General features: G+C 28.6%; 4 protein-coding genes across 4 annotated transcripts; 1 reads left to right on the top strand and 3 right to left on the bottom strand.

Annotated features, from left to right (window-relative positions):
* Positions 1–258: 258 nt before the first annotated feature.
* Positions 259–1,105, bottom strand: F5Y00DRAFT_207972 (uncharacterized protein). Its single transcript, XM_048005460.1, has one exon. The coding sequence runs from the start codon at positions 804–806 to the stop codon at positions 297–299; it is 510 nt and encodes a 169-aa protein (XP_047868057.1). The 5' UTR covers positions 807–1,105; the 3' UTR covers positions 259–296.
* Positions 1,106–1,405: 300 nt separating this feature from the next.
* On the bottom strand, positions 1,406–3,455 carry F5Y00DRAFT_251514 (nucleoporin protein Ndc1-Nup; the record flags this gene model as incomplete). Its single annotated transcript, XM_048009834.1, has 3 exons — positions 1,406–2,383; positions 2,432–3,255; positions 3,317–3,455. The coding sequence occupies 3 exons, from the start codon at positions 3,453–3,455 to the stop codon at positions 1,406–1,408; spliced, it is 1,941 nt and encodes a 646-aa protein (XP_047868058.1).
* A 356-nt stretch (positions 3,456–3,811) lies between these two features.
* Positions 3,812–5,122, top strand: F5Y00DRAFT_207968 (t-SNARE). The gene is made up of 2 exons (XM_048005458.1): positions 3,812–4,324; positions 4,396–5,122. Exons 1-2 carry the CDS (start codon positions 4,028–4,030, stop codon positions 4,921–4,923), a joined length of 825 nt encoding a protein of 274 aa, XP_047868059.1. The 5' UTR covers positions 3,812–4,027; the 3' UTR covers positions 4,924–5,122.
* Positions 5,123–6,661, bottom strand: F5Y00DRAFT_207969 (uncharacterized protein). The gene has a single exon (XM_048005459.1). The coding sequence runs from the start codon at positions 6,428–6,430 to the stop codon at positions 5,321–5,323; it is 1,110 nt and encodes a 369-aa protein (XP_047868060.1). The 5' UTR covers positions 6,431–6,661; the 3' UTR covers positions 5,123–5,320.
* Positions 6,662–13,993: the final 7,332 nt, after the last annotated feature.

Below are 13,993 nucleotides of genomic sequence, written 5' to 3' on the forward strand. Positions count from 1 at the left end.
GAAGTTGAGATAACCGTGTTTGTAATTCACCAGGAGATTAGATTGTATGATGCTATTTGCAGGGGTTAATGCCGCCCGGGATTTTAGTTTCCCCACTTTCATTCAAATCACGTCTTATTGGACGCCTCGTGTACCCTCCGTTTCAGCTCGGGGTACGTACACATTTAGTTACGTCAGCCTCATATTATTCCCGTCTCATAGCTTTAGTGAATACATTTGAGTGGCTGTAATCTGAAATAAATGTACCTTAGGTACCTACCTAGATAATATTAGATCCCGGGTCTAACTTGCCATGATCATCGAAGTATGTAAATCTGAGCTGCCCGAACTAACTTTCCTCCCTTCAATCCACCGAGTCCAAGACCACACAGCAGCCGATCCGCCGACTTCTCCGCCCCCTCAACAACTTCCTCCGGCTTAACCCCGTGACCAAATTGTCCACGATTCAAAAACAGCTTAACCACATCCACCCGACCCTGCCGTATAGCCTCACTAACATTTCGCCTACCAACCGTGCCAGTCCTCTTCAGTATCCTCTCCACAATCTCAAGCGACTGCCCACCAATCACCGCCGCATACAACGCGCCTCCGCCGGGGCCCCACCCATGCACGTCGGCGCCGTAGTCCAGTAACACGTGTAACACCGGACCGATCTCCTCCGGTGGCCGGGCGCACGCATCCGTCAAGAAGCACCGCATACCAGAATCAATAGAAAAGCTAGCAAAGCCATGTTCGTGGTCGAGAACTTTCAATACCGCTGAATCGGGTTGCTCGAGGACCGCGCGGGCGACCCTGTGCTCCTGCATGACCGAGAACGAAGGGTAATCTGAAGAATAAATTTTACGATGGCGACTTGTTTTGCTGCTACAGCTCGCTCGAGCAATTTGTCTGTAAGGGAGGTTTAGAGCCTTATAGTTGGGTTTACTACTTCTTGAGGGCTATCTGGGTCAATACGTTTTGAATAGATTGGTTCGCCGCCGAGTTGAATGCCGTGATCCGTGAAAAGCCGTTGCAATGTTGAAATACCTCCATAACAAAAGACGTCGAGCATATATGGACCTAGGTCGCCTTAATATGTCATGATGTGAAATAATTTATCGGATAATAGGGAGGAAACTTAGTAGCTAAGGCTTAAGTTACCTCTACCTAGGTAGCCTAAGACGACCACCGGATCACCATATGTAAGATCTTTGTGGCACTGCCACATGTAAATACAACCTACCCATAGGAAAGGGATACGTTCTTAAGACGAACACCAATTCCATAGCCAAATACATTTAACAAACGCAATATTTATTTTCGTCTTCATTGACCAATTTTCATAAAGCTGTACCCACAGCTACTATTACACTTAATGTAACCTAGTCGGTTTACCCTGGAGACTCGATACGAGCAGCCGCTGCCACTAGCGTACTTGCTGCATCTGCGGTTGAGCCTCTGCCGTACGGACTGCCGCGGCCCGTCTCGGCACTTCTGCCACCGCTTCTACCTGCTTCTTCTCCGCGGCTTCTCTCGCCATTCTCATGTCTGCCCGGGTGAGCCTCAAATCGCTGCTGTACTGCCCAAATGCCGTGATGAGCTCGCTTAGTCCGTCCTTCAACGCTTCCAACAGCTCGTCTACCTCGGGACACTCCCGATTATTTCTAAGATCTGTCCAGTGCATCGGAAATTCATCCCTGAATCTCTCCAGCTTTTTGATTACTGCCGTAAACGTCCGTATGATGGCCGGTACGTCTCTTTGGACGTTACCATACTGGTCCTCCGTCAAACTGGACACTGCTAGCTTTGATAGAGCGTAGGCGGCATTGACATATATGCTGGGCTCGCCATACGGTCGGCCAAGCACGGCAGTTGCTAATCGGCGACTAAACAGTTGCTGAAATAATATGCCGAATGTGGGTAGATTCAAAATTTGCAATGCTATAGTCTGGGCGAGGGAGTTAATACCTTCGGGCGATAGTGCTTCCTTTTGCTCTCTCGTAAGTAGGTGGTCAGTAGCCTCTAACGCTTTCTTCTTCGCTTCCGGCAAGTATACCTCGGCGGGCGTCTTTCCGGGCGACGTAGCAACGCTAGCGACGAACTTGCCTAACGAATCGCGGAAACCCTTCGAACTCGGTGCTGGCGCCCAAACATCACCTGTCTTCGGGGGCTGGACGACTCGGGCCTGCGGCTGAGGAGGCGCGGCATCGGGTTGCGTAGGAGGCGGAGCTGGTGGTTTTCCATATTCATCGATTCTTTGCTCCAGCGACTTAATCGTGCTTAAGCATACGGCGTAGATCTGCGACCACATCGGGCCATCCTTACGATCGATATCTTCGAATATGCTTCTTCTTCTGATATCGAAGTCCCTCGCGATTAAGGCCAACTCCCACATAGCAAATGCCTACATCGTTAGCCGTGCTTCGGTAGAAAGGTAAAAGGAACAACATACAAATATGCGCGGCTTCTTGCTCTGTAACCCATTCAACAGGCTCCCGTTGGGGTCTTTCGACTCGGCACTGAGCGGCTGGCCGTTTTTCAGAGGTGCTCTTCCGAGCTGTAACCTAAAGACCATATCGCCAAAATACCACAGCAGGCATAATAAGAACCCTGCCCACATCGATCGCGCCAGCATCCAGATACTCCATGGCGCCTGGGAAGGTGGGATATTGGACTTTGGAAGATTATAGAGTATCCGGAAAAAGGACAAGGCCCAGCTCCAGGCGGAGCGTCGGAGGAAATGGTAGAGTACAGCGTAGTTAGCCAGAGAAACTGTTATCGAGAGCATCCCGGCGCGAACGACGATTACGGGTACCCATTCGGTTAATCGTACCCAACTGCCTGTTGCTTGAGTATTCGCTTCTCCTTCGCGTTTCGGCTTCACCGTCCCTAGAAGCATTCGATCGTAATCCGCGGCCACGTGCAAAATGCCCTGGGCGATCCCTAAGATGATGATATTCACGGTGTAGAATAGTGCTCTCTCGTTTAACCGCGCGCGATCCCCGCTATAGTAGGTGATCCAACCGAGATTTGCCTTAGCTGGAGTTGATAGCATGTATGTTTGGCTGAATAGCCATGCGGAGATAGCGAATGTAATTATCGTCTCTATCGTCGCGAAAGACAGGGCGTAGCGGCGGAAAGTGTCGAAGGGCGAATGAGACGTTCGAATGCCGATGTGAGAATGGGCAATTCGTAGTATTATAATGGGGAGGATACAGCCGAATATAGCTAGGGTGCGAATACTCGCAGGCCCAACTGGAAACCATGGCCACAGCACTGATGATTATGTTAGGTATCTACGTGATATAATTAGAAGACGGCAGTGTATGTTACGTACGATTACTCCAGTTAGCTAAGAAGAGGTTCTCGATATAGGCTAGCCCTAATAGAACTCCGGCGGTTGAGGCGAATCGTCTCTGGAGGGCAGGTTGGAGGAAGTCTTTGTAAGGCGCTCGGCGCGCAATTGCGGGAGGCATCTTCGCAACTGTAAAGAAGAGAAATATTTAGATCAGCGCATGGTTCGGGTTTGAGAAGTAGAAAATGCAATCTGTATGCAGATATTCTCGTGCGAATCTAAGCTTGAAAGGAATGTTGGCTCGGAGCACCGTTGCTCTGGGGAAGGTCGTTACCTATCGGACGGGTGAATGTAAATAAAAAAAACTTACAGAGCTTCTTGAAATCCGCTAAGAAAGTTGTTGCTTTAGGACCTAAGCGTCATCCGCCCTATTGCATTAGCTTAATGCACCAGCCACAGTACATAGTACACAGTACCGCTATTTGTATGTACAAGTACATCATATCTAGGTACATGTACCTATGGATGACTTACCAACGAATCCCCAATTCGGTTGCCTTGCCGTGACCTGCACTTGTACCTGCGCAATCCGTCGCAGATGATCCTGACTGACATCAATCCTTCTCATCTTATCCGTTGGCCATAGTAGGTCCCATCTTAATACTCGATCCTTTAAGGACCAATCTCTCTTTAATTCACCAAGATTTCCTTTATCGAATATCGTCGTTCTCTCCGATCCAGAATCGTCCAGCCATGTCTTTCGATCAGTTATCGTCGATAGAATCCGGCAGCGGGGCTGGTCGTCGCCAGAATAATGGCGCCTACGCGGATGACCCGGAGTTCACTCGATTATCGCAAGGCCTTATGAACAAACTATTTCATCTGCAGGGTAATATTTCAAAGCTCAAGTCGGATATTGGTCTCCTCGGCACTCGACGGGACAATCCCAGATTGCGCGAGCGGGTCCACGGTGTAATTGAGGAGTCTACGGAGCAGTTCAAGGAGGTTGGCGAAGGTATCAAGAAGATTCAGACGTGGGAAGAGCCTACCGTAAGTAAATCGAATGATGCGATTAACCATGTCACTAATGTAACATACGTCTAACTTTTGTCTCCTCGTAGCCTACCCAGAAGTATTCGCAACAGAAGCTATCGCGCGAATTCAAAGCTGCCCTCAGCGAATTCCAAACCCTTCAGCGCACCGCCCTTGAGAAACAACGAGCCTCGGTTAGCGCAGCCAAGGCGGCGCTCGACCACGATCAATCTGGCGAGGGCGCACCGTCTCCCGCCACCGGTGAGCAACTACAGCTTCAGCAGCAGGAACAAGTCCACCTGGCTCCCCAGGACGAAGTTGATTTCCAAGAGGCTCTAATTACCGAGCGAGAGGAGGAAATTCGCCAGATAGAGGAAGGCGTTGGTGATCTCAATGTGCTCTTCCAGCAAGTGGCGCAGATCGTCAGCGAGCAGGGTGAGGTGCTAGAGACGATCGAGAGCAATGCCGTGAACATTCGCGACGATACCCGCGGTGCCGACTACGAGTTGAGAAGCGCCGCAAGATATCAGAAGAACGCCCGGAGCAAGGCATGCTGCTTGCTATTGATCCTAGCCGTGATTATGGCTATCGTCCTCTTGGCTGTATTCGTGGGATGAATCAAGTTCTCCAGAAATTTGATGGTGCATGAGCGGCATCTTGGGCGTTTTCGGAGTTAGCGGGGGCGAGTTCGAACTTCTCTTTAGGTGTATCAGGATTGTGTTAGCGACGGCCAATAAGAATTGGTCGTCTCTCGGGGCAACTCAGAGATATCTGTTCCCTCCTTTGCGGTTTCTGGGTGGCAAACAACCGTACCCCTATAAAGATAATTTTGGTATTTATAACCAGTTACATTTAGACTACCGAACCACGAGACTATTCACATGGGTGTAAGCAGGTAATTATAAATGTATCGAGGAAAAGGCAAATTTCATAAATTGGAGGCTTTTCCAATAAATTGCTGTATAGTTGGTATGCGTCTTATTCCGAACAGACGACTTCAAATTATATGTTTGCCTAATTCGTGGCTTTTACGTCTTTCTCGATTCGTTTCGGTCGTATAACATCGGCCTCGTACCCTACGCATCTTTGAACAATATTCGTGTCAATTGGCATGAATTTAGACAGTGCCTTGCTCGTAACTGTGTGCGTGGCGCTCGTCGACAGCCAATAGAGGTGAAGCGCTGCCGGAAGGTCTGCAGTCATAGGTCCTATGAGAGCACTTAAGACGATGAGCACTCGACGGAGTCTACGTTGCCTCGCCATCGCTGGGGTCTCGACTACAAGCTTATCCCCAGGGTTGAGTCCGGCTAGTTGCCGCAACCCGACTTTGGATTTAGGAAGCATATTCCAGACTAACAAAGCGGACAGCGCGAAAGGGAGAATGTGATATGGGTCGGGAGCGGACAGGTCGGGAAACCACAGGCAGCCCTCTGACGTGATGCTTAGATCCGGTAGATTTCTAACATGCTCGGCCGTGGTGGCAGCCACGCTTGGGTCTACCGTAATGTCCACGTTGCCTCGAATATTTGAAACCGCAGTATCTTCGGTTCTGCCCAGGAATAGCTGCCCAATAATTCCCCTCGGACCACCACAAACCCGTCTGACGCTCTCGATGCCGATGAGCCAGAAGGGTAGACCTAGGATGCTGGAATATAGTTTCCAGTCTTGTAAGCCGACGGTGCGGTATATCCTTGATGCTATCTTCTTGTGCCTCGCCAATAATTCCTTCGACTCCCGCGACGATGGGATTCCTTCCCGCTTAACATCCCGTGAGATACGCGCAGTCCATCCCATAAGGACCGGGGTGAATCTAGCCCGGCGTTGGTTGATCCTGTGTATGTAGACGTTGAAGGGTAGCCGAAAAGCTAGGCTAACTCCAACTGCCGCGAGAGGAATCGTCAAGAACCATGGTGTGTGCGTAAGACTATGGATAGCTAACAAGGTATCCTGAGCCGTTTGTATAACGGTGGCGGCAGTTGGTGCAAAATGGAATGACCTGACGCTAGGTTGGTGTCTTAAGTGATGGAGTGAAACCCGATTAGGGCGTAGTTGAGTCCTGATTCTTAATGCTGGGCCAAAGGGCCTAGTTGCCCGTATAGTATGAGTCCAAGGAATCGAGTTCATCGTAGATCACCATAAGCCTTATTGGTTCATGAATGGAATAGTAAGAAGAGAGCTTATGAGAGAATGTACATCATATGCAAAATGATTTTGGAGCCATTGAGCCTTTCATACATGCATGGAATATAACACCATACTTCAAATAGCTTCTCAAAACTATAGATTTAGAAATTTAGATATAAACAGCGTGCTATCTGTATTAGAGTGAGGAATTACCTACAAAATACCTTGTACATATATTATACCTAAATGGAATGGCTTGAAAAGAAATGCAGTAACTTTACGTATCGATAAAGAATATGTAACAGTCCGTTATATATAAGAAGGTGGGATGTTAAGTTACTTACTATAACGGTAAAAGGTAGTTTTAAAAAACGATTATCGAACGTAAAAATTATTTTATACCCGAAAATCATTTTTTAGTAAATAATTATTATTAACTAAAAAATATTTACCCGTTTAATTTATATAAAAGATATAAATATTAAATATAATATTTATATTAACAATTGTTTACATTTAAATAACGCATTTTAAAACTTTAAAAATTAAACACATTATAAAACTTTAAAAATTAAATAATAACAATGCACGTTATAATTACTTAAAGACTTAAATAAATAACTTATCTTATAAATATTTAATATTTTAAACTTATCCTTTTACCATCGTTTATTTACTTAAATACTTAACCTTTTACCATCATTTATACGTTTTATTTAAACCTTTACCATCGTTTATACGTTTTACTTAAACCTTTATTATAATTAATAAAAGTTTCAATTATAAATAATTATTTATTAAACGTGTATAAAAACCACGAGATATTTTCGTAGGTACGTTATTTAATACGTCGTTAAACACGTTAAGTTTTAATAAAATATAATTAAAACCATTATAATTAACATTATAGTTAAAGCTTTAATTAATATTATTAATTAAGCTTACCATAAATCCGGTTAACTTAAGTACGGTATACTTTAAAAGCGCAGATTTTATTTTAACATCCGAATGGTTATGGCTTTCGTAATTAAAACATGATCGAGATCTTTTAATAAGCCGCTCATTTTCCTTAAGAAAATTATCATCATTCGACGAATGATTACTGGCGTTACAAATAAAATTAAAACTATCGTCGTTGTAGTCATCGTCATGTTTCCATTCCAGCTACCTTATGCGTAACGAATAAACCAACTTATTATATTTACAAGTGGAATAATTATCCATATCTCGCTCCATTTACCCGATACGCAACAAATAAACCATATTAAAATAACCGTCGGCGTTATCTTACTTTACTTAATTACGGCCCCGTTTTCGCCCGGTAAAAAATTGGTAAAAACCAGTTACTTTAATAAGTAGTTAAATAAGGTTAATCCAAGTAAATATCTCTTCTTTATATTTTTTTATTTTATTATTAAATATAACGGGTTTATAAATAATATATTCCATTTTATTATTAATATATTTAACGGCGGCATTAATAAATATTATAATAACGTTATTAATAAATATAACTTAAGTAAATTAAATAAAAAGAAATTTTATAAAAGTATAAAAAAATAATAAATAATATTAATTTTAATATAAAATAATAGCTTTTATATTATTATTATTAATTTTTTTAAAAAGGTTAAAAATATATATAATTAAGTAATATTAATTTTTTTACTTTAAATTAATTTTCGAAAATAAAATAATTTTATTTTAATTATAATAAAAATGGAAATCGTTATAAAACCATATTTTATTTAATAAATAAACTTTTATATCTTTTATTTAATTATAATTAAAATAAATACGTATATTATTTACTTATAACTAATTATTAACAAATTTAAACATAATATATATATTTTAAATAAAGTTATATATTCTAATAATATAATAAAGTTTCTTACGTAAATTAAATATAATAAAAACGTTAATATTAACGAAAAAAGTTTATTAATTTTTTAAAAAAATTTATAATTTTAATAATTTATTAAAAATAAAAAATATTTAATTAATAAATTTAAAAACGATTAAATATAAAAAATCTATTAATAATTAATAATAAAAGTAATAAAAAAAAAATTAAAGGTTAATTTTATTTATATTTAAATATGTAAAAATAATAACGTTTTAACGGTATAATATTATTTATAATTTTTAATTAAAAATTATTTATTTTAAAAAATTTAATAAAATATAACTTAATAAAATTAAGCTTACGTTTTTTTATTAAATTTTATATATTTTTATAAAGTAAATAATAAATGTAATATAATAAAGTATATTATAAATTATTTAAATTAATTATATTAAAAAATAAAAACGGTAGTAGTAAAATATAATTTAAATAATAAATTTATACCATTTTTTTTAATTATTAACGGTTTTTTTTAATAAAAAAAATTATAAAATTAATAATTAATTTTAATTTTATATTAATTATAATAAATTAATAAAATATATTATATATATATATTTTTAAAACGTTATAAATATATAATTATTAAACATAATTATTATATTATTATTAATAAAAATGAAGTAATAAAAGATAATAATGTAAAATATAATTAAATTTATATTTTTAATTGGTTAAATTTTTAAATTTATTTATGGTTTAAATGTAAACGCTATTTTTTTTTACCTTTTTTATTAATTATAATATAAAAAAAAAAAAATTTAAAAAATTTTATATTTTAATATTAAAATTTAATAATTAAATATTTTATAAATTTATAATATTTATTAAAAAAATTTATTAATTATATTATTTTATATTTAATATAAAAAATATAATATAAAAATTATTTTTATATTAAATAAAAGAAAAAAAAAAGAAAAAATTAATATATATTAATAATAATTAATTTAATTAATTTTTTATAATATTAAATTATTTAATTTTAAAAATTATTAATAATTTTTTTATTATTTTTTTATTAATATATATTATTTTTTTATTAATATATAAAATTTTTTTATTAATATATAAATTAATATTTTAATAATTTATAACGTTATTTTAATTAATTTAATTTTTATATTTAAGAAGTTATAAAAATTATTTTAAAGATTATATTTATAAATATTATAATAAAAAGAACATTAAAGGGTTTATAATTAAAATATATTTTTATAATTAATTAAAATTTTATTTTTTTTAATTTTATAAATTAAATTAATTTATAATTAAAAAGATTAAATAAAATTTTAATTAAATAAAAATGTATTATTATAAAAATAAATATTAATTATAATTCGAATAATTATAAATATAATTGGTTTATGTTTAATATTATTAAATTTATAATTAAGTTTTTTTTAATTAAATTTATTTTTAAATAATTTATTACCAAGTAATTTATTTTTAAATATATTATTTATAACGTAATTATTTAATTATAAATTAATAAGTATACTTTTAATAAGTTTATCCTTAATAAATTTATTTATGTTAATAATATTTTTATTAAGTTTAATAATAATATACTTATTTTTATTAAATAATATTACGTTTAACGTGTTAAATTAATTATTATATAATATATTAATGTATATATTAAATAAAAAGGTGTTAAAAATTAAAAGTGGAAGTAAGTTATTAAATTTAAAACGTTAAAAATATTAAGATTTTTATAAATTAAGTATTTATTTAAAAATTAATATATCTTAAAAATTTTAAGGTAAAATTTATATAAAACTATTTAATTTAATATTATTAAATTTATTAATTTTATAAATTAATTTAAATATTTTATAAATATTAACGCGTTTATTTAAGTTAATATTTTAATTTTAATTAAGATTTATTATTAATTATTTAAGATTTTATTTAATATTTAAATTAAAAATAACTTTTATTTTAATAAATTTATATAATTTATTATTAAACAAATAAAATATATATTAAAAATATTAAAAAAAAGGTTATATTTTATTAATAAAAATCTTTTAATAATTAATGACGGATATAATTTAAAGATTATAAATATATTTAAATATATTAAAATTTAATCTCTTTTTAATTTATTAATGAAATAACGGAAGATTTGTTTTTTATAACTTTATTTTAATTAAATAATTATTTATAAAATTATTAATATATCCTTTTTTTATATTAATATGTTTTAAATATTAAAATTAATAAATTTATATAAAAATTTTTAAATAAAAATTTATATTTTATAATTTAAAATAACGTTATAATATAATTAAATAATTTCTTAAATTAAAATAATAATAAGTTTAATTTTAAATATTAATCCCGAATAAATTAAAGGATAATATTAAAGTTATAAAAGGTTAAAAAATATTAACGTAATTTTAAATTATAATAAAATTTAATTTAAACTATTTTTAAGCCGTTATAAATATAATTTTTATTTATATGTAATTTTTATAAAAATTAAAAGTTATTAATTATTAATATTTTTATAATATTAGTTTAAATTAAAAAAAGGAATTTATTAAGATATTATTTAATAAAAGTATACGTATTATTTAAGTTTATATTATTAATATAATTTTTATTTTATTTATTATAAACCAAGGATTAAGTAATTATAAGTAAAAAAAACATTTGTTAATAAATTAAAATATATTTAATAAAATTGGATTTAATTTATTCTTTTAATATAATAAAAATAAATTATCCTTTTAAAGTAATAAAAGTAAGTTATTTAATATTAAGCCTTTTATTTATAAAGTTAATCGATGGTTAAGTTTAAGTTAATATATTAAACGAATAAAGTGAATATATAATTATTAAAATTTACATTTAATTTATAATAAATATGTAAATTAACCTTTAACGGTATAAAATAATTAATATAACGTAAAATATATATAATAAATTATTAATGTTAAAAGGAAATAAGAATAAATTATTTAAAAAAAATGTAAAATAAATGATATAAAAAAATAAAAAAAAAGATTAAAAATTTTAAAAGATAATTATTAATAATAATAATATTTATTATATTAATTTACCTTATAAATAAAATATATATTAATATAATTTAATATACCTAGTTTAAATTTAAAAAAAATCCAATTTAAGTAAATATAAAACTACGAAAAAAATTTATTATAATATTATATATAATTATTTTTAATTTTATTTTTTTTTTATTAATAATAACATTTATTTTTAAATATTTACCTCCTTTTTTTCGTAAAAAATTCGTTATTTACTTACGCCATAAATTTCTTTCGTAAATAATAACATTAACGTTTAAATATTTCTTTTATTTTTTTTATAATATTTTTATAACGTATTTATGTTATATGTAAAATATGCAAAAAAAAGGATAATTTTCATTTAAAATTATAATAGTTTTAAAATTTATTAAATAAATAGTTTTATCTTATACGTATTAAAAAGGATAATAGTTAATTAAATATTAATAAAATTAATTAATTAAATTTTATTAAATATATATATTTTTAAAATAATATATATTATATAAAAAAAGATAAATATTTTTAATTTAATAATATTAATAATAAATTTCCTTTATTTAATAATAAAAAAGTATTATTTATATTAAATATTTATAATTATTATAAAGAAATAATTAATATTAATAATAATGTAATAAAAAAAGTAAAAAGCTATAATAAAAGTAATGTTAAAAACAATTAAATTTATTTTAAATAAAAGGATAAAAGTAAATTTTTTTAATTAATAAATAATTAATTATAATTATTAATTTTATTTATATATATAATAGTAATTTTTAATTTAAATTTAATATGTTATGACTTTTTTAATGATAATATTAATTATATTATACGTTTAATATTAAATTTATTTAACATTATTAATATTATTATATATAAAAAAACTATTTATAATAAAAACGTTTTAAAAGTTAAATTACCTTTTAATAAAAAGGAGGAAAATGGTAATAATATAAATTTAAAAGTTATATTTAAATTTTTAATAATAATTTAAAACCCTTTTATATTATTATTTAATTTATATATATTTCTTATTTTTATTAATAATTATTTATATATAAATATAATTATAAATCTTTATATTAACTAATATTTAAATAAGTATTATTATAAAAATAATTTATATGATATTTTTTAATTAATAAAGATATATTAAAATTAAAAAATTAAAATTTTATAATTTAAGAAAATACTTATTTTTTTTATAAAATTCATTAATTTTAACCGTAAAAAATAATCGTCTTTTTATAAAACCTTTTAATTTTTTTAAAATAATTTTAATAACTTAATCTATAATATATTAAACCTTTTAAATTAATTAATAATATTAAAATTACAATTACATAAATATTTATCTTTATTAAATATATATAAAATTAATATTTTATTAAATATAAAAAAAATATTTATTAAAGTTAATTAATGTAAAGTTAAAATATAAAAAAAATTTTAATAAATAAATATTAAAATAAAAGGTAAACCTTTAATTATTATAAAATTTACATTTTTTAACCTTTTTATATTTATTAAAATTTTTTTATTATTTAATATTAATAAAAATATATATAATAACCTTATTATATTTATTAATTATTTTATAAAATTTTATTATATATATTATTAATTTAAATTAATTTAAATATTTAATAATTAATACTTTTATTTAAAAAATATTTATTTTAATAATAATGTAATTATTTTTTTTAATAATTAAATTTATTATTATTATATTATTTTTACCTACTTTTATTATAAGGTTATAAATAATATAAATAATATTTTAAACTTTTATATTAATTATATTTATAATTTTAAATAAAATATATATATTAAATTTTATATAAAATATAATAAAGATATATTTACCTTATAAATTTAAAAATACTTATTATTTAATAATAATAATAAATAAATTAATAATATTTATATATATATAAAACTTTAATAAAAAAAAAATAAACTTATATTTATATTAAATATAATATATATTTTTAAAATAAATATTTATTATTTAATAAATATTTATTATAATTATAAATTCAGTAAAATTTAAAAAAATCTATTACCCCTTTAATTTAAAAAAGATATTTAATAGTTAAAATATAATAAAATTAAATTTCCAATTTAAAATTAAAAATATTAATATTATTACGTTTATTATATAATTATCTTAAATAAAATAATTAATAATAAATTTATTATAATAAATATAAATATAATTATTTTTTTTTATTATATATATTTTATTTATAATGAGTTTAAAATTAATATATATAATAAAAAAATATTTAAATTTAAATAAAATTAAAAACTTCCATTTATAAAACTTATAAAATCTTTACCGTACTTTAATTTTATTAATAAATTTAATATATTTTTTAATTTATATAAATTATTAATAAAAAATTATATTATATTAATTAATTTTTTTATAATAAATTAATTTTAATTTAATAATATTTTCCTTTTAATTTTTAATTTTTATAAATTTAATTTTAATAAAATAATTAAGGCTTTTAATACCTTTAAAATATTTAATAAAAATATAAAAATAATAATTAATAATAAAAAGATTTTAATTTATATTTTTATTTTTTATTTTATTAATAA

Source organism: Daldinia vernicosa (assembly GCF_022497035.1).
Source record: "Daldinia vernicosa strain CBS 139.73 unplaced genomic scaffold F5Y00scaffold_8, whole genome shotgun sequence".
Lineage (NCBI taxonomy): Eukaryota > Fungi > Ascomycota > Sordariomycetes > Xylariales > Hypoxylaceae > Daldinia > Daldinia vernicosa.